The 21,437-nt window shown below is 49.5% G+C and overlaps 1 protein-coding gene across 7 annotated transcripts in view; it reads left to right on the top strand.

The window, feature by feature from the left end:
- Nucleotides 1-21,437, top strand: part of Rbp6 (RNA-binding protein 6) — a 526,892-nt gene that overhangs the window by 111,432 nt on the left and 394,023 nt on the right. For all 7 annotated transcript variants that reach the window (XM_089575092.1, XM_089575089.1, XM_089575090.1 and 4 more), the window contains exon 3: nt 2,505-2,586. In XM_089575092.1, the coding sequence (XP_089431218.1) occupies nt 2,505-2,586 (82 nt within the window). The remainder of the gene's footprint in view (nt 1-2,504; nt 2,587-21,437) is intronic.

Here is a 21,437-nt window from a genome sequence, read left to right as displayed (position 1 = left end):
TAAACATCCCTTTCTCTTCCCGTGCAACTCCGTCTCCGTGTCAACTCCTGCGCCAACCTGCAGAAGAGCAGGCATTTCTTTCCCGCTCTCGGTGTAGACGTTGGTTGCAGCGAACAGTTCTCCATCTTTTCTAGCAATGTCGCCTGAATAGGGCGGCTCGTATATTGGTCTGCTCCAGTTTTAACCGAAATCATTTTTCCGGCCTGTTTTCTCCTTTGAGCGCCACTGACACTCCCTCGTGGTGTACATTCCGCTCTGTCCCCATCCCACGCGTTGCCCGTCGACGAGGAATGGCGAGGAACCGCGGGTTGTTTTTCTGACGTTGGGCCGAGCCTTTCCGCTCTCCTAGTCGAGCCCTGCCCTGCCCACGTCACCGCCGTGCTCCGCCTCGCACGTATCTGTCCACGTCTTTACTTACTACATTCATGAATGGTCTAGTGCTGCATTCTCAAACAGGCTGGAATTCGCTTGATCCTTGTTTATTTCGAATATTCCTGTCTATGACTCATATTGGGAGAGAGCAAGAACAGTAGACGACCGAGACGGTTGCGGCGGGCTGAAAAAATGAAGGCACGAGCTTGTTCTTTAGTCCCTTTCGTGAACTTTGGCGTTACCGTGGGGTGCTAGCTCGGTAGAATGTTTTTGAGCAACACTGAAGGTCAGACCTCGTCCTTGATGCGCAGATCTTATTGGAATATTGGTTTTGAGCGTAACGAGTATTTCGTGCGCCTTTAATGAGGAATTGAACGCATCGAATTATTTCATTTAGAAATTGTAGAAACAAACTCGCGCTTTTTGAGAATGGGTCTACGAAAGACTGGGCGGCAGTCGCCCTTGCTGTTGCTGTGATGAATGCGGATGCCTATGTCTGATATAGGGGGCACTACACGGTCCATTAAGTAGTCGAGCACGGCCGCACATGTTGCAACGGGCCGAAGGCATCACTCCTCCTCCGGGCCACCCAGGTTCTCCCATAGGGAGGGGCGCTGGGGTGTGCTACCGGCCTATAAGTGACACCCTGTGCGGAGGCAGACGCGCTGCAGGTGCGCGCTGTTCCACGCACGCACGCACACCGAGTTCCCGCTGGGCAGGCCCGCTTTCGGCGTTTCCCCGGTGCCTGAATGTGTGGCGTTGCTGGCGCGTTAATTGGGACGGGGTCGGCGGCGTCGTGGCGGCAGTCGCGGCCGTCTTCATTCTGGCGACACGGCGTTGATCGATGCGGCCGCCGCATCCCGGTTCTGCACGTCGCCACCTCTCGTCTCCGGCGGCGCCTGTTTGCGCTGTTCTTCTGCCCCGACTGCTTTGCTGTCGCGAGCCCCGGGTGTGGTGTCCTCTCCTCTCCCGTGGGCGGATGTGTCGCTCAGCTCGCTTTAGCTATAGCCGGGGACCATCTCTCCCGCACACACACACTCACAAGCACCTTGGGCCGGATGGGTTCCCGCTGGGGATTGACGACGATGTGGAGGGCCAGGGGGGAGGAACAATGGGCCGAAACAATGTGTGGCCGCCGCTGTCCTCCTTTTGTTTCTTCCGGACTTTATTCATTCGCGGATGGGAGAAGAAGCGGGGGTGTGATTCGCGCCCGCTGCTTTGGCATGTGTGTCACTCGGTGATGTGCTGTGTCGTCGCGCATGGACAGATTGGGAGGAAACAGTAAGGGAGGGGCATAAAAGCAAACTTCGCGCCATCAAGTGATCGACAGAGGGCTCTGCAAGTCTCTTTTACAGTGTGCCGGTTTTAAAGAGGCTTGCACGCCTTTGCAAATCGGCAAAGAAATGAGGCCGATTTGCGGGGTGTAACGTGGCTCGTGGCGATATTTACTAATAAGGGAGTAATTAACCATTAGCAGCCACCCAAGAGCGGCATCAAAAATTTCGAAATTAAAAGCTCCTGGTCTTGGTGCTGGAAATGTCCTTGTCCCCGGGGCACGACGAATTTTTCTTGAGCGGCAAAGTTTCTATTCTAGCTGTATAATTTTTCACTGAAGCCACATGGCGGCAGTTAGGTAGATTACTCCCTTATTGCAACTTTACTCCACTTTGGTGGATTACTCTTGACATACAGCGGTGGTGATATTTAGAAGCAGCCGGAACTGGAATTACAAAGCGTGACGCGTACAAGGAAGATCATTGATACAGGCCGAATCGAGCAGCATGGGATTTTATTGCGTCACACCTTTCTCGCCATCTTCCCTTTCTCTTTCATTCGGCAGATGCGACTACGAAGCTTCCGTAAAAAAAAAGTGTTTTACGAAAAAAACAACAACGCATAAATGCTTTCTCAGTTTATTGGATTCCGCAGCTCTACCGACCGAGGGAAATTTAACTCGCTCTAGAAGCGTTGACTAATACTATGGTGGAACTAATAAAATAAAGACTAAAGATTACTAACTGCTTACGCAGCCATGTAATTCCTGCTATTTCAGAAAGAAAAATGGTGGTTTATGAGTCAGTTAGTTTTCTCGTACCAGGCCTGACGCCGTCTTTTCTTTCTTGTCTTTGCAGAAGGATTACGGGAGTACTTCAGCAAGTTTGGCGACATCACGGAAGTCATGGTCATGAAGGACCCCTCGACACGGCGCTCCCGGTAAGTTTGGAGTCGCTATGCGGACTTGTCGCTATGCACTATTCAACCAGAGCGACCACGGCGTCATTCGGTAGTCTGTTATGCAAATACGAGGAAAAAATAAACATCGATTGCAGTGACCAATAGTAGGTTCCACTGGGGGCGTAACCATCAAGTTCTTCTCCGAGGGGCGATTAGGGAACTTGGTAACAAGCCCCGATAAGACAGAACAATGCATTTGGTATGGAGCCGGTTAAACCTTATGAGAGGAGGGAGGAATCGAGCCTGGTTAGTCGTCCTGGTTACAGCTGGGGCTGCCGTCCACATGCTGCGCCAACTTAAGCTCTGTCGACATCTCGTATACTAAATGACCGTAAAGCAGTTGTGCCGAAGCTCCATAAACCGGGCGAGTTGTCTCATCGAACAGTTAAGCTCGTATTTTTTGTCGACCAGCTTGTGTAGGCAACGGACGGATCGATGTGCCAACGCATTTAGAGCTCCAGATCGGTGCCTTCGTAATAACAGTAGAAAATTAATTTTGACAAGCCAGGGAATTATAGTACAATGAGTCCAGGAGCGACACTCAGTATGAGCGAAGTTCAACTGCTTTTCGCGCACATCTCTGTAGCTCTATGGCGGCAGCGTAAGTTGCGAAATTCGTACGATTAAAAATTCCTATCAGGTTCGTATGGTTCGTTTTCGTTCGTATGATGTGGTGTCTCAAAAATGAGAGGAATCCTTTCTTCAGCCTAGTAGATTTTGCTGCGGTTCCTCCACGGCTATTGATAGTTGCGTGTAATGCTAACGCGCATTGAACACTACGATAAGTGATTACTGCTTATCAGACCGGTGGTAAGGAAAACAGCCCTGACATTCCCTAAAAGGTAAAATCTTCCAGCTGAAGCGCCAATACCTCGGCCACATACGAGAGGGCAGGGTCCATTAGACAACGGACAGATGCTGAGAAAGATGGAAGGAAACAGAAGACGGGAATACAGAGGATGGGATGGATTGAAAGCGCCATAGCAGCAGCCAGCAAGAGCCTTAGCAAGTTTCGATTGACAGCGGAAAGCAGAGGAGCCCGGCGTGTTTCGGTTCATGAGGCTACGAAGAGTCGCACGTGACACCGCAACTGAACAACAGGGCGCTGCAAGCGCCTTTCCTGCAGTGATCTAGAGCCGCGCGCGAGAGGAGACTTCACGGACTAATCGTCCTCGAGCGACGCCGTGTGCACGGACGTTACTGCTTTTCCAGACAGAAAATGAAGTCAGCGCGGAATCGGCGTTGCGTATCCGCTCCAAGGCATGAAGACAGGAAGACGACTACGCGTGCCGCCACCGGCCGGTGCACATGCTAACGTGCGGCCGCCTGCCGCGCGCAGTTTGCAGAGAGGTCGCGCGCGATTTGCGGCCGGCACGCATGCTGCAGCGTCTGGCCCCGTTGGGCGAGCAACGGAGGGGGAATGATTGCTGCCCCCGCCGGCGGACCGTGTATGCACGCGCCCTTGGAAGGCTGCGCGTCCCGTCCAGTCACGCGACAGGAAGACTCCCCCCCCCCCCCCCCCCCCCCCCCCCCCCCCCCCCCCTCAGTGGCCACCGATGACGCCTGTGTGCGCGGTGTAGACTTTAGACCTAATAACGTGTCAGATCATTGCAGCGCAATTTTTAAAACGAAGTCTGAGCTTAGATGGACACTGAGGACAGCAAAGCCGGGTTCTCGTTCTTCGTTAAATCCGATTCCCGCCGCGTATCAGGCTGCAAAAGACACTTTCATTAATGGCAAGTTTGGTGCTGGAGTAATTTGGAGTTCGAGAAACATATTTTCCCCCGTCACTCCAATTCACACTCGTGACGAAATTCTAGAGGCCTATTTATTGTACGATGTCAGTGCACGTTAAAGAACCCCAGGTGGTCGAAATTTTCGGAGCCCTTCACTACAGCGTCTCTCATAGCCTGAGTCGCTTTGGGACGTTAAACCCCCTTAAACCAAACCAAATCAAACTCGTGACGTTTATAGTTACGTCGAGTGTCGTGGGGTTGCTTGGTATAATTTTCCACTTTTATTTTCTGTGTTCATCTTTCTTGAGAGATAAAAAAGCATTAGTGGTAGACAGAGGAAAACGTTGACTTAACATTTGGGCGCGTATGATTTAGTTTACAAAAAATTTCACTCGACGCCCCCTCAGTGTAGTTGTGGAAATGGCCGGTGGGGGCGGCACCTGTCTTTAATTTTTCACTTTGTTCTAGTTTACAGCAGCTCTGTTTTCCGCGAAAGTAGTTTCTTGTAACGAGAAAATGGTAAGCTGTTGATAAAGGGCATCTTCACTTTGTCCTCAGTGCACCTATAAGGTATCTGATTACTATTTATGCCTGTTTTCATGGGCGCAGTTTGTCAGTTGAAAACAAATTTGCCTTCCTTGAAATGTGTTCTACGCATAAACAGACTTCACAGCATTCGCGCTTCGAGTTGCTAGTTAGAGACATCGGTATATCTGCAAACATTCCTGAGTAATTCCGTGCAGTGGCTCCTCTAGTTTCTGGCCATAGGCCGTAGACGAGGACGAATTTTTCCTAACGTGGGAATGCCTGAGCAGAACATTCAACCTCAGTCTTTTGTGGCCGTACGGGCACGGTTATGTAGATGTCGATAGCTCTTTTATTTCCCATGTTTGATATCGATTGAACTTTGATCCCAGTGAGCACTTCTGATTTAAGAGCCAGATAATTACAGTAATTAGGGCGCCCAAAAGAATTTTTGATTAAAAATCGCTGCGCATAGTATTCTAACGGCGTCGCGTTCTGGTGTCCTTGAATAATGGCTGCAGCAGCATCGAGTGAGCTCTGTCAATGAACGCCACCAGAAAAACGCGGCAGTTCAGTTTTGCCTAGCATTGAGCATCATAGAGTGAAGACAGGGAGGCAATGATCCGCTGTTATCTGCGACCGAGGGCGCCACTAGCACTTTTTGGAAGAGGAATAACCTAGTCTGCAAACTGATGAGCCGGCATGAAAAGCGTGCCCCTTGCGCGCACAGGAGCAGAGGTGGTGCGTGAAGAAGGATCATTGCGAGTGCCTCTCTGCACGGCGACACGGGCGGGCACGCGGTCTCGTGCGCTCCTCACGCTCGCCGATAACTGCTGCTGGACGTTGCGGGCGTGCGAGTCAAAATTGTCGAGTCCGTGCTCACTGTCGTGCGCTGATGCGATGCGGCACGCACGTGGGGTTGACCCAGGCGACGGATTCGACCCTTTCGCGTTTGGCACGCCACGCGACTGTCTTCTTTGCGTCGAAGCGCTTGAGCACAGAAACAGGCCGGGGGTGCTCTAAAGAAACTGATTGATAGAGATGATAAAGATAGAATTAAAAGAGGTAGACAGAGAGATAAATTAGATAAACTTTTGGAGTACAATAGATTGAATTTGGGTGAACCTAAATAGAATTGATTAGATTGACCTACGTTAGATTAGATTAAAATTAGATTAGATTATATTACTTTAGTTTAGATTAGAGCTTTCAGGTTCGTTAACAGGGCTGTCGGTATAGTTGGATATTCAACTGCAAAACTTCTGACGAAGCTCTATAGCTTTCGTTCTTATATCGCCGCTTGGCTGCGCCCGTTGTGATGTGAAAGGGAAATGGTTCTTGATGAGTCTTCCTTGTGACCGTTAGGCGTCGCTCGGGTCGGCGTGCATCATAATGATTTTCTATTCTTGAAATTTGCTTTACGGTAGGGCTGGGGGGGGGGGGGGGGGTGGGGGGGGGCTGCGGTGCTACGAGCAGGAAATGCTGTCGGAAGAGGACTGACGAACAGAGTCGAAAGCTGGCACAGGCCGTGAAGCCACGTCGCTGAAGCGCGCACAGGCGAATGCACAAATTCGTTACGCCTGCTGAGCGACGCAAGCAAGCGCTCGCGAGAATAAAGGGTTAGAAACGTTGGCTGTTTCAAACTGTATATCGCAGCGGACGACGACGAGGCTGCCTGATTCGCGGCAGTCACGTTGACGGTTAATGCGAAGCCGCCCCTCCGTGCGTACGCACTGACCAAAAAGAGTTAACGAACCACGACCGTGCATGGTTCGTGGTAGCACACACACACACAAAAAAAAAAAAACAGCGACCAAAGAAGGCCACACTCCGCTCTCTAGAATAAAAAAACAAATAATAACAGTGCAGAAGCGATCGTCGACGAGAGCACCACCAGCAACACCATGAAACTGTAGAAAGAATTTTCCTAGTTGAACAATACTTTGCAAAAAGGTTCAGCAGTCAGTCCTAACTTCGTTGCCACAACCATAATGCCCTCGAAAAGCAGGCAGTACGTCTTAAGAGGCTAACTGCAAAGGGTCGTTCATCAGCGACAGTAGGTCTTCCTAGTGACTGGCCGTTCGTCGTTTGGTGTAAGCAGTGCTGTTAGGCCGTTTTACCCATTTTGGGACTAGAGTTGAGGACTCCTGCTGCGCGCCGTGGACCTCTGCACTGTAACTCAACCTTCCAAGATCGAAATCATTGTTAAAAGAAAAGCCATGCGCGGGAATGCGCAGGAACTCTTATGAGGGATAGCGTTGCCCTTATAACGCGCCTGTGTATAGCATGAGTGGTAACATCAGCGTTGGCAGTATCATGTTATTGCACATCGCTGAGCTAGTACGTCTGATTTCTCGCATAAAAGTTCAAAATCGGTGGAGCAGATCCCGCTCTAGACACTCGCTGATTGCTGGACCTCGTTATTTGAAAATTCGGAAATGTTTATATAGACGGTATTTCTCTACAAATGGATAGCAGTAAAGCTAATCCAGTGGTGTCGCGTATCGCGGCTGGCTACAAATGAAGACCGCAATCTAAGTTGCACAACATTTCTACATCAATCTTTTGCTGTTTAAATAAGCGGAGGTGTTATCAGTAAGGATACAGGTCAGCTGAAGCACATATACTTAACTGAAGCTGCCGCAAAAAGAAAACGGCACTTCACGCATGACGAATTGCAACCGGCCGACCGTCGCCATTGGAGCGAGCACTGTAGCTACGCGACCTCCGCTTTTTCTCTCTCTCAACGGTCGCTTTGTCGCCGGCTTTTCCGCCTCCCGAGGGAGTTTTGTCACTCGAGACCATCTGCGGCTAAGGCTCGGCTTCCAGTACGTCGGCCGGCGTCTTCGAAGATAATGAAAGCACGGTAAAGCAGAGGCAGGAACACCGCCGCGCGGCTCGTTCTTGATGCAAATGCAGCGAAGACAGCGGCTGACGAAGCGAGGTGCGCACTGCGCGCCCGTTTCCAACCGGGCGGGGAGGGAGGGACACGACACGCGGACCGCGGGACTGCCGCCGGGCGGATGGTTCCTTTCATCTTTCATCTTCGTTCGGTGGTTCCTCTCTCAGTCGTTGCTCTTTCTTTCTCACTCGCTCGCGTGTGGTCGCGTAATATCTTGTGTTGTCGCGTTCCCTCGACGACCGCCCTGCGCTTCCTGCACGGATCAGAGCCCGCCGCTGCCGCACAGCGACGCAGTCTGAAACAGAGGCTGGTGCGAACTCCGCTTTCGTTTGTGCGACGTTTCCGCGCCGTGTCACGCCCTGCCTTCTGGTGTTATCATGCGCCCTGAAAGCGTAACTGAATTAGCACCCTAGTTGCCTAATTATAACTGGCAGCTTCTACCAGCGTTCACACTTCTTCGCGTTGCCTCCCCTCTCGTCCTAGCGTCGTGTTTACGGTACCCCTCGTCCGCGGCGGGAACAGGTGAGGTACTTGCTGTAGAGTCTGCCTTCACGCACCGGGGCGTGTTTGTTTCTGCCCTGATACCGCAGTGCACGGTCCTTCGTGGTCACCCGTACTTAACTGAGTGTTTAAGTAAGCTTGGGGTGCAATATGTAAATGGTGAAGCGCGAGTGTTTCCTACGGAAAACGCTGGCTCACTGCGAGTCACGTTGAATTTTGGGGGGTCCATTGCCGCCGCCCCACAGCTCTGAACGTTGCTTTTACACATTTTCGAATCGAAAAAAAATGCCGTGTCCTTTGCCAAAGCTTCGAAAATCCGGTTGAAAAGGGCTCGAAACCATCAGGTCGGACCTCTTAGTTGCTGCATAGAGGTTAGAAACGATACATGGAGTGCTGGCTTTAAATTAATTCTCGTTGCTTAATGATGCCTTCGCGCTTCGCTACGGGTGCTGTTTCCAGAAAGGTCAGCTGAGTTCTGAAGGATGAGTACACACATCCGTAGTTGTACGTGCCTTGGCGTACCGAGGAACCTATCGTAGGCTGCACCGCGAGAGTGATTTTGTATCGAAATCGGGGACATTATTTACGCCGTGGCACTTGCAGCTTTTGGCGTGCCTGCCTCGAACTGCACGAACGGAGATCATGGCTTTGCTGTCTGTTTTGATGTGCGGATATTTCCGTAACGAGTGGCTTTACGCATGCCAGAATTTCAGCACGCGCGCCTATTGTCGCTTTGGCCGCAAGGAGCGTACACTGTTAGCAAAAAAACACCCAAAAGGGAGTAAATGGCTTGTCCTCTAACGCACCCAAAAGGAGGTCTTTTTACTCCCTCCATGTGTATGGTGATTTTTATTTACTCCCTTATATAAGGGAGTTAAGGAGTGAAAAGGGAGTAAATTTTTTACTCCCTTATAGAAATGGAGCCCGAAAATACCGTGATGTTTATAGTTTATTTATCCTCATTCAGGCTCATTCTTACAGTGACAGCGGTGGAAACGGGCAGTAGCTCTGCGGGCCCAACTTCCACCCAACTTCGGAAACTGCGCTGCCCTAATCTAACTCCGCGTCACGCATTCTATTCGCCGTCTGCAAGCCCAGCGGCGGCGTAGGCGGCGGGAGTCGTCTGCTTGTTGTCTCCCTTTGCTGTACGAGCTCGTTTGGTTGGCCGTGTTTGTAGATAAAGGGATGTAACATTATAATCAATAGTTGACAACTGAGAAAGAGTCGCTGGGTAGTTTTCACGGTCATGCACCACGCTATATTTGACTAAAACCAGAGCAGAAAAGTTGAAAGCACCGCTGATGGTAGTTTGGAATGGCAGTGTTTGCTTCCATATTCACTTCATTAAGGCTTGGCTTTTCAATATGACTGAGGAAAAATGTAGCCTCATGAGCTCAATCAAGAGTTCAGGGTTGACACTATGTTCTATCACAGTTCCATGTTCATGATACACATAATCTGCTGCAATACATTGCGAGGACCACACTGAAGAAAGCCTGTGAGAATTAGGCCTAAGCGGGGGCTGTAACGGGGTGGCGACACAAACAAAGGAAAGTTAGGTATGGTCAGAGCACTGGAGGCTTCACAGGAGCAATTCAATTATGTACCGTACTGTAGCGGAAAACGGTGACAAGCCGTTATCTTGTACCGCAGCAGGCGCCCGTGAAGGAGCAGAAGTTAACGGAGATCCGGCGACGATGGTAACTAAGCGGTCTTCACTCACCGCCATTATCAGACGACTGACCAGAAGCAGACGAGACGCTAGGTGGCGAGGCGGATTGCACAAAATGGTGTTTTTTACTCCATTTCGACACTGGTGGAGTATTTGGCACAATTAACTCCCTTTATAGACTGGAGTAAATACTGGTAAATCCTCATTTTAACTCCATTAATCCCTCATGGGAGTAAAATGGAGGACAGTCCACCTTTTTACTCCCCACTCATGAAGTAAATGTTCTCACAAATGGAGTAAAAAGGGTGGCCGCCACCATTTTTACTCTCTTTTGGGTATATTTTTGTTTACAGTGTACGTAATCTTTTACGTAAAATTAAAACTTGTGAAGAACGCCCGTCGCGACGCCAAGGTTATATAATCGCATCTCATTGCGGCTGGCTGTTGCACTACAGATCAACTGCAATGCTTATATGTGATTCAAAATGTGCGTGGCACTGCTTCGTGTTGTAACTGCATCTAAGACCACAGCATACCTAGGCCGCTTTGGCGTCGTGCAGTTATCGCAGTTAAAATCGTTTATTTTCCACCTGGTCAAAGATTGAAAATGAGGGATAGCAGAAAGAGAGGTGTACATGGACAGCCTGATGGGTCTACAATATCGTGTTTCCACGCAAAGGGAGCATCACATATACACACATACTCAACAGTACGAATAAACATTGCTGACATATTCCTGCCCACAGTTATGAGAGTCGTTTAATTTCCATCGTGCCATGCCTTGCAATATGTTTCGCAAAGTTGTGAATGCGTTTTAATACTCTGCACAGCGTGGAGTACCCCATACAGAACCACATGGTCAGTGCACTTAGAAGAAGTGAGATCCAGCACTACATTGTGGCGTCTCGCAGCAAGGAAGCACGCGAACGCGGGGCGCAGCAGTCTCGTGCGCCGTACTTCACCAATCAAGCGGCGCTTTTTCCGTTAGGCGCTGCTGTGATGCGGCAGAGCCTTTCGCGCTTCGCGAGCGGCGGACGGCGTATCCCCCTCGGCTGCCGCTAATCGCGTTCCTCGGCGCCTTTCGCAAACAGCGACGCGCAGCTTCTCGGAGCGCACAGGGCGAGAGAGAGTGGGCCTCCTTTGTGGTGGCCCGGCGTCTAAGACCGAATCAGCCTTCGCTGCTTCTTCAACAACTGTCTCTCCTTCTCGTCCGTCTGCCGAGGGCGCTGAAGGGGACGGCGGAAGAGGCAACGAAGGCAGCGCAGTGCTGTTCGAGTGGCCGGTAAAGAACCTGCGGATTAGCTTTCTTCCTTCGTGGACTGAAGAGAGGAAGCTGAAGGGGGGCAACATGCGTTAAATGCGTTAGTAGCGTAATGACAGGCTTCTTTTCAGGTGACTAACCGCGGGTTTGTTTAAGGGTGGTTTACGTTAGTCGAGCTGTAAGGCGTGTGCCGTTCGATACAAGTTAACTTGTTGGCAAATGAGTGCAAGGATGCTTTATTTAATAGTAGACGTTATGACAGGCCCTATACCCAGAGTCCAACGTAACGTGCACTGCGTCTCCGAGTTGTGGGTGTCAGAGGTAGCTCACGCGTCGCCCTCAAGTGTCGCCTTGCACTCGGAAACCCTCTTCATTGACCGCAGCGAGCCAAAAAAAAAAAAAAATGGTATCGCTTTACGTTTTAGTAACCAAAAGCAGCGTTCAGATGCCGGTGCATGGAGACGGAATTAAGTCAAACGATGGGGTAGCCAAGTAGGTGTGGTAGCTGCGCACAGTCTGCTTCTGTTTGGTCGGGAAATAGGTAGCATGGAAATTAACGGAAGCGGAGTCAGAAGTGGACGAATTACTTTTCAGTGTTCAGGCGAAAGTGGGGGAGAGTCCGAACAGATACACTACCACCGGATTTCCCGTAACTTGCCGCTGTCATGAGGGACTTGCGGATAACCGGGCCAGCGCGTCCACCCGGACCTCTCAGTCATCGTTGCTACGGTTTCAGCACATTGCTACCGCACAACTTTGATTGCGAAAAGTGGTAATGGCTATGCAGAAATATGTCAAGTGTTGATGTTCTTTCGTTCTCCAGCGAAAGCTCTTTATGAGAGGCAGTTCGCAAAGGAGGAACGCCTTACCGCCGTCTTGCTGTTAACGGGCGCCACCACTGAATGTCGCTGTGGGCGCTCGCGTTGGAGACGGCGAAATACGGTTGGAGGAAGAGCGAGAGTGAGCAGGGGCGCAAGCGGGCAGCAGCAGCCGCATAAACATTGCCTGGCGGATGGAGTCAAGCGAGTCAGTTAGGAAGAGGAGGTTCGCACAAGTGAGGCGGACAATGCACTTGCTTGACAATGCCCTGGCATAGCGTAGACTGCGCCTTTCATTTCCTGATAAGCAATCATTTTTTGTTATGAATGGAAAGAGATGCCGTGAATAGCGAATGCAGGAAGTTTTGTGTACCAATGAGCGTGCACGCATGCCTCTGCATCATACCGAAGTCACACCTTTAAAGTCAAGGCATGATCGTGTTACCGTGTGTACACTGCATCAACCAAGTGGTGCATGACGTCATGACACAGATGTAAGGAGCCAGTGTGAGGCATCGTAGACATCAGGGGCTGCTACACGTTAACGCTCGGTGTGCCAAGATTTCGCTGTGTTTTAGGATTTACTCAGCAATAGCGTAAACATTGCGACTTTTTTTTTTTCATTTTACCATTAGCTGTTTGCGAAATTGGAAGCTGTATCTTACGGGCTTGCTCGATTTTGGCTGCGTGCGACCATCCACAATGGATGGTCTCATGCGTTCATGAAATAACAAAAAGAGAAGAAAGAAAGGAACTGTGAGGAGGCTGCAATGCTTGGAAAGTTATACACGCTGCCTTTGTGCGAATGTCCAGCATGCGAAACGAGCGTAGTGTGGGAAAGAAATAAACAAAATAAAAATGAAAAAATGAATAGAGATAAATAAAAGATTAGCACTGTAGGGCGCCCAGCGCCGACTTTGTCCTGCCGCCGCTCTCTGTCGTTTTCTGCGCTGTGTTCTGGGTCCGTTGTTTCGTAGCTTATCGCGTTATGGTGTGTGGCGGTACAAGTTAACGTCTCGGCTGGCCGCGATGAAAAACAACGCGTGGGGGATGTTGCATCCAGCGAGAGGATGAGGAGGAGAGGGGAGAAGAAGCGGAAGCTGCGTCCGCCCGCGCGCACTTTCTTTGCGGCGTGGCCAGCTTCATTAGCCAGTTCACCTCGTTACCGAAGAGGTCCCGCCTCGCCGTGCGGTCGATTCAATTCTTCCGCGCGAATTAGTCGCCGCCGCAGCCGCTACCGCTGCCGCCGGCCGTGGCTACTGTGCCTCCTCCTTCCCTCCTCCCCCCTCCCCCTCCCCCCTCTCTCTCCTTCCCCCAACGCTTTTCCTCCGCATACGGCTCCCATTTTATGGCCACCTCGCCGCCCGCACAGTCGGTCTTACGTCTGTCTCGTAGGACCGTTTGCTAACCCAAACTGGACGCGTTTAACAACCGAGAAACGGTGTCTTTATCTATCTTTCTCTTCTTTTCTGTCTCTGTCCATCTTCCTCTCTATTTCTTTCTGCGTTTCTCTTTTTGCTGTTTCATCTCTGTCGTAACAACCTGCACTGGTCCTGCAACCTTAACCCCCTTCCCTTCTACACCTCCTCCTCCTATCCCAAAAAAAGGTTTCAACATTCGTGCTGTGGGTTGGAAGGCCCTTTTTTCACTGTGACCATGATCGGATTGTGCGGCGCGCTTCTAAATCTCGGCAGCTAGTGGATTTTTCTTTTTTTTTTCTATATTTTTGGTGTTCTGCACGCTTTCGGAACGCGACTCGCACTCCCGACGAGCGGAGCAGCATACTTGCATGGTATCAAGCGGCTTTGCAAGTGGTTATCTTTGTTACTGGTTGCTGGTGTCTGGCTCTATCGGGTTTGTTAAAGAAAACAAAAAAGGCAAGATTTCCTCTCCTCGTAACTTGCCTCAAAGCCAGAATTCGATATAGCCCACCTACAGACAGCAAAGCTGCCTTCGTTCATCGCATGAGGACAGTAAAAAGAAGAGAGCCGAATTCGGGCGCTCTTCTGCCATGCGTTCCCATTCTCGAAGAAAATAAAGAAAAACGTTGTGCAGCACGTGTAAAACAGCTCACGCGTGTGGGCCGCGTTCAAAGTCCCTAAATAAACGCGTCTCTTTCAAAAGGCTTAGTTTCCCGCCTGCTTTTTTTTCCGTTACACAATAACCTCCAAATTCCTTGCGGGCCAGACGAAAAAGCGACGCTTTGCAGGCCAACGCGGGGCGCTTTGGCGTTGATCCTTTTTGCCGAATTTCTTTTTGTTGGGCGGAAATCTTTTGTTTACGTCTTGTTTTTTCTCAGGCAGCTGCGGAATTTCGCTGCCTAGAGCGAATAGTGAGAGAGAGCAGAATTTAGAATTTTTGACAGCGCCTTTTCGTTTATCACGCGCTGTGGCGCATACCGCTGCATACAGTGGCGCATAGCAGCTACGGGGAGGCCTATTTGAGGTTGCCCGCACGTATTTATTTGGCGCGTGGCCGGAGGTGCTATGGCGTGCCGAGCTATGCATGGAAAAAGTCCGCACTTTCGCTCTTTCACTCTTGCACATTTCCTTCATAAAGGGAACTCTGGTAAAGGCATTTTGAGAGGGCACCGCCGCCCACTAACTGTCCGGCCAGCGGGAAGGCATGCAGGCTTCCCACACGCACTGCGCCCGCATTGCCTGCACAGGTAATACACTGTATCCCACAAAGAACGGTGCAGCGTTGTACAAGCTACGTTAGGCCATTCTTAACGGGGAGTCGCGTTTTCAAACGTTTTTCGCAAGTAGCAGCGGTTTATATTGTTTGCTGCTGTGAGATGTTGGCGTAGACGTAATTAATAATAATAATAATAATAATAATAATAATAATAATAATAATAATAATAATAATAATAATAATAATAATAATAATAATAATAATGCTTTATTTCCACCAAATCAAATACAATTTGATGGAGGAGGGGAGAAAAAAGCGGCTATCCGCTTGACGGAGTTCTCCTCTCCTGTTCAGACGGCAGTGACAGAAAACGAGGAACTAAAGTGAACATCAAGTCATCAAGTCATTAAGAACATAAAACGAAGAACTAAATTGAACATCAAGTCATAGATGAACAAAAACATCAATATAAGCAATGTCTGTAACCGAACAGAATACACAGAAATCAAAAGGGGGTATCAGCAACGAAAAAGGGGTATCAGCACAGTAGACGACCAGTCATCAAATAACAAAAAGGGTGGAGAGCAATTCAGAAAACAGGAGTTGATGTATTAGCACTTAACCAAATGAACAATCATACTACGCAGAGAGGAGATGGTGATTTCACGGAGGTTTACGCCTGCTTCAATTAACTGGTTTTGTAAATACGGCAGTTGGTAATTAAGTCTTTGACGACCGTAGCTAGTTCTTGTGAATGGTAAAACCCATTGTGGTTTGTGGCGATGCGGATATGGTGAATCGGACTGATGCAAAGGAGCCATAGAGGAAATGGTGTCAACATGGCGCTCTTGCTCAACTGTATACACGCGCAGCAGTCTGTAAGCATAGAGGTTTAATATGGTGATAATGTTGAGGTTAGTTACCAAATCCTGAGTTGTGTGTCTAACGGGCAAGTCATAAACTATACGAAGGACTTTTTTCTGAAGTACTAATACCTTGTGTAAGTTAGTATGTGTTGTTGTTGCCCACACTAATGTGCAGTAGTTTAGGTGTGAACAGAACAGGGAATTATATAAGAGAAGTTTGACTGTCTGTGGTAAAATATGTCTGTGGCGTGATAGAAAACCTATAAACTTAGATGTCTTCAACATGACATGACTGACATGGTCATCCCACAGCATATTTTCGTGAAAATAAACACCAAGTGATTTGAATGATTTTACTATTTCAATTTCTTGTGATCTATAAGAGAGAGCTAGTTCTGCACTACAAGTTTTATTCTTCGGACGGAAAATTACAGCTTTGGATTTTGACACATTTATTGAAAGAAAATTTGAGTCTGACCACTCCTCTAGATTCTTTAATATGCGATTAGCATGCATGTTTAGATCGTCACAGGTATCACCAGGTATAAGGATAGTAGTGTCATCGGCATAAATGATAAAGCACAATTAAATCAAATGTTATCGGTTTATTTTTCATTGTGACATACTGTAATGATAGTCGTTTGGACAAAAAAGCTGCTGTGAGCATTTTGACAAATGTCCAGGAGCCGTCATAGAGGAAATGTCTAGCACTGTTAATCTATTAATCTAGATATGTCCAGCACTATGTAGATGAACAAGGCCAATGAAAGAAAAAAAAAAACGTTATCATTTGAGTGCATATTCAGTGCTCAAAAGCCCGCAGTCAAAGCGCGCGAATCCCGCGCGCGAAATCAAAATTCTTACTAAACGAAGAAACTGCGCGACGTGGTACGAAATGGTGCAAATCAGTTATCAGAAGTGCTCTTTTCAGACAATTCGACACCTGCTTCATTCACAATTGTTGATCGAGTGCTGCAGTATAGGCTATAACACGCGAACACTGCTGTGATGACAAAAATTATCTTCTCAGTTCCTTTATCGAGGGTTATCAGTGTTTGCAAACGTTTGCCTGGTAAAGATGGCAGATCATATATACTTCGAGGAATTAATTTTGCAGTGGATACTAAAGTAAGAACCTAACCTATGAGCTGGGTTTCTGACACACGCACTTGCTGTTTGTGGCTTGACCGCTGCGACAGATTAGGAAAAATGTTAGATTAGCAAAAAAAAAAAAAAAAAGAGAGAGAGAGAGAAAACGGAGCCACTCTGACAGGCTAAAATGAGAATGTGCCAGAAATCAATGGTGTACCATTTCGGGGTCACGACAAGCTGGATTCTCGCCAAGCTCGCGTGCGAGCGGCGTCACAAACTCGTGCCCCGATTCGCTGAAGCCAGCCGCAGCTTCTGTCGCACTGCACGTATTTAAGAGCGAGCCTCAGTGCAGTTAGAGGCGAAGGAGGCAGCGGCGTGTACGCGTATACCTACCTCGGTGGTGTTTGTCGGGCGCTGCCGGTTTTATTGAGAGACAGCTTTTGTCGCCAAATGGTTTCCCACGTTGACGTTGTCGTCCGGAAGCGTTGCTGGTGGTCGCCGTCTCTTTTGCCCGAGTGACGGCTTATTTTGCGCGGGGGAAGAGCGCGCAGGAAGTGGTGGCGCTGTGAGCGGAGTCTCCATTTCGGCGAGCGAGTGCACGCAGCTTGCCTCGCTTCCTGCCACCCTTGTCGTCTTGCGTCGGGTCCTTTGTTTCGAAATGGTGTATTTCTTGATTGGTACGAAAGGATGTTAAGTGACAAGTAATCAAATCTGTCTTGCGTCAAAGAACGCAATACGTGCAGAGCTCTGCTGATTGTGAGAAGGTGCATTGCATAAAAGACAATGTGAAGCTGCTCATGTGTGCAATGTGTGCTTTTAACTGCGTGCATAAAAGAAAAAGACAACAAAAGTTCAGGTTAATGGCTCTGGATCGATTTGTAATGAGGCACTAAGACGGAAACTGAAATTTCGATCGATGTTATAGTTTGAATAACCTCTACGCATATTAAGTGACAATACAGCGTATGCCCGGAATAAAGTGTTACGTGTTGTCTTTTTGTTTGTAAGCTTCTTTTTCGTCTCGTTCCCCTTTAGTCGTCGCTCATTTCACTTTACCGCACGTGCTATTACGACGGCACCCAATCCAAAAGGAAATGAAGCTGCCCCGGGCGTCTGCTTTAACCCTATCAACAGACACGCTTGACGTCTGGGACCAAAAAGAAAGATGAAATGTTTCTCGCTTTTGTTTTCTTTGTCCATTTTTAGCAGTCATATGTACCGGCGATTTTCTTTAGCGCAGCCCACTACCTTTTATTTCTTTTTTTTTCGTTCCGGGAATCCGCGGAGTGAATGCTAATTGTTCCACGTCCGTAACGGCCGCACTATATAAACCCTTGTCGAAGGACTCTTGTCAACGAAGCCCGGGGACCTGCGTGACAAACGACACGGCTGTGTCGGCCTTTCCACGACAATGGACACCGTCTTCTTTTCCAGCTCCCGAAAAACGGGTCACGCCTCACAGTCCTCAGGCTGCCCGCAGGTTCGCCACAGGCACGACGGAATAAAGACAATAAACCAAAAGCTTAGATAAAAAAAAAATGTGGATGCGCCTGTTCGTGTAGGAGAAATGCCGAGGACGGTCTCACTATAAAAGGTGCTCTCAGAATCGAAATAATCGCAGAAAAGTGCAGGGGTGGAGTGGGAGGGGTAGAGGCAAGCCCTAACGCTGTTCTATGCAAGGGAAGCAGCGAAGAGAGACGAGTAGGCTGGCGTTGCTCAGTGCCGTCTCCCTTATCGTCTTAACGCCTAAATGAATTGCGCGGCCATTAGCGAGGATAATGCGATTTCGGTTGTCCGCTGCTTGCAAGAAACATGAGCACCGATCAAAAGCACGCATTTAATCCTTATACGTGGCGATATCTGCCCTTCTACGCTCGGCTACCGCTTTATGCTCTCTCCTTTCTCCTCCGCTTGTTGAGTCATAGGCAGCGGCTCGTTCTTTTATCGTTTTGGTTGTCTGGTTTGAGAGCATTAGCATAGCGCGTAACTCTGCCGCCACAGCCCGTCGTCAGTGCCCATGCGCTGATCGCTCACGACGTGGCAGGCGTGCTCGCAGCTGGCAGGAACATGGCGCTATTTGGGGCCCTCGATTCGATCTGCGCATGCGCACTGACTGTGCGCGCTGCGCGGTAATCGGTGGCAGTAGCGGTACGCGCTCTGTGTTCTAAAAGCCTCTTTTATGGTGTTCAGGTTGCAACCATACGTCCGGAGGTACCACTGTGCGTTTTGTATCTTTCAAATATCGTCACCAAATGTGAGGCAAGAGTACTGTTGAAGCGTTTAAAGCGCTCCCTTAAGTGAATTGTGTTCTCGTGCTAAATTGATGATGATGATGTCCTCGGGCTGTTCGCAGTACCCGGAGATTGTCTCGCAACTTCGTTTTTGTCACCAGCGTTGTCGCATTTGCCTTCCTCGGAGAGTGCTTCCGGCGCACCGAAAAAAATAACCTCCTAATGGTGTATTCTGCAGATACTTTACTTGTTTCCTATTTATGCCCCGCTAGTAAGCTTCGCCTATCACGGCTTTATGGCAGTTTTGGGAGATCATAACTCGGCTGTCTTGCCCTCGAAAGGAAACCGTGATTTATGACCTCGCGAACAAAGGAGAACGTGGCTAGTGCATGCTTCGCCATATTTCTGCGTTCCAGGTAGGATAACTTTTTCTCCGCCTCTTAAACCTCGAAGCAAAATTGATTATAGCTGTGCTTGCTGATAGCTACAAGCGAGAAGAATCAGAGGGGCGCGCCCGACTTTTTGTGCTGGGAATACATCTGGCAATGAGTTTGTGTGACGCTTGGTATCGGGCTCTGTTTTTTTTTTTTTTCCCCACGGTCTTGACTTCAACTGGAACGGAACAGTTCCATGCGTCCAGATGAAAGGGCGACTTAAGAAGAATAGTCCTGACGCTGCAAAAGGCACAATCCGTGCAGAAGGTGCTTTCGAAAAACTGCTGCCTCGGAGGAGTCGACAACCCAAATTGGGTGGATTGATCGTGCCAGTCGGCCGAAGTGCTTTCTGAAACCCCGTTGTCAGCGTAACACCGCGAACGGCACCGCCCGGAACTCCTTTTTTCGCGGTTCTCTCGACCCTGGCCTCCCAATTCGTTCTCCGTGCGGAACACAGCGGGAGGGCGTAACGCCCCGGAGCCCTTCCCAACGGCGCTCGTGACCGCCGTCGCCACGCCAAATGTCACCTGGACAGACCGCCTCGTTTGGAGTCCGGCCGGTACTGGCGGTGATCATCATCGCTCATTCCCTTTCCCCTAGTCGCCCTTCAGTCAGGTGAAACACTGAAATGTGGCAGAGGAAGTGAAGGGCATGGAAGCTTGGTCCGCGTCCCCCTTCCTTCCACCCGTTGAGCCGTATCTGCAGAGTGCCCGTGGGCCTCGATTTGGATGGCCTCCGCTGCTCCGGTCTGCTGCGAGCGTCGTCAGAATTTCGTGTCTGCACGTTAACTTTTTGTGCCTGCCAGCTTGTATGTATGACTGGGAGCGTCATGGTCTGCTACCCAGTTACTGATTTTCTGATGTTTTGTTCGATTAATCTGCTCGTTTCTATGCTGGCGGTTCTTTTCTTGCGGGAAGGCGTTGCGGGGATGTCTGGCGCAACCTTGGCCCTGGAAGGGAGAAAGGAAGGAGGGGGGGGGGGGGGGGGTCGCCGCGAACGCCTTCTTTTCAGCGCTGTCCTAACCCCCTCCGCACCATCTTGGATTCAGTATGCGCGCTGGCTCTCGACCACTGCAGGCCGCGTCGTAAACGAGGCGATCGCTTCGGATGCAAACAATGAGGAAATTAAGAGTTGTATTTGAAATAGGAAAACTGTTACGAGAATTTTGGCTTTGGGTCGCTACGAATTAATGACAAGCGCGGAACCGCGCCCTAATGGGATCAGCAGTAGATGCGAGCTCATTAAAGCATGGCGCCATTCTTTTCTTGCGAACGGATGGTGCCGAGATTCGGCCAAGAGTCGCTTCACAACACGAATAGTTTCAAGGGTGAAAACACTTTTTGCTCTCACTTTGGCTGCGCTGTCAAATCGTTGGCACGGAAACCGCAACGCGCGCCTTTCTCTACGCCGTTCTTTCTCCCCTAGCCGTCTTCCTCGACTACTCGTGCTTCTTGCCTGTCTAGTCCGTTCCTTTCTGAGAAGGGATATTCACGTTTCCTCCCCCTTTCATTCATGAATGCTTATTCCTTTCCAGAGTGCTGGCACGTCGAAATGCGGCGATGCTGATTTAAAGTTTCTTCTCTCCTTCCTTCATTCGTAGCTTAACGAAAAGAAAGCCGGCGGGGTGATTTTTAGTCTTATCGTCTTTCTTCTTTTTTTTCAACTCCTGCTGCGTTGCCATCTGTGGTGTTCTTCTGCCAGTCCCGCTATCTCTCTTCTATCTATCTACGAACTCGTATTCTAGGTGCGCGTTTCTCTTCCACCCCCGTGCACGCTTCTTTGCGCTTCCTTCCGCTCTGGTGTGCCGACGGTGCTTTGCGCGTTTGTGTACATCTTTTACTCGCTATACGGCTTTCCATGCCACGTTTTTCGACCGTCCGCATTTTTTTCCCCTTTTCCCTCTCGCTCGAGCTACTCCCACGCTGGCCCGCGAGTAACGCCTCTGAAGAACGCGAGGAGGAGGGGTTTGTTTTGGGTTGTTTCTCGGTTCGGCGGTCGCCGGAGCTGACGCTGGAGCAGCCATCCCTTCCTCCATGCAACCGCTTCGCATTTATCGTTTTTCTCGCATCGCGTAGGGAGCCTCCGTCGCGCAGAGAGAGCTCCACTCGCGGGTTTTCATTCCCTTTATTTACTGGATATGTGCATTTTGTTTTCA

This window comes from Amblyomma mixtum, chromosome 2 (assembly GCF_055824585.1).
Source record: "Amblyomma mixtum isolate Tamu chromosome 2, ASM5582458v1, whole genome shotgun sequence".
Taxonomy (NCBI): Eukaryota; Metazoa; Arthropoda; class Arachnida; order Ixodida; family Ixodidae; genus Amblyomma; species Amblyomma mixtum.
Note: the sequence above shows the minus strand (reverse complement) of the source record. Positions and strands in the feature narration are given on the sequence as shown.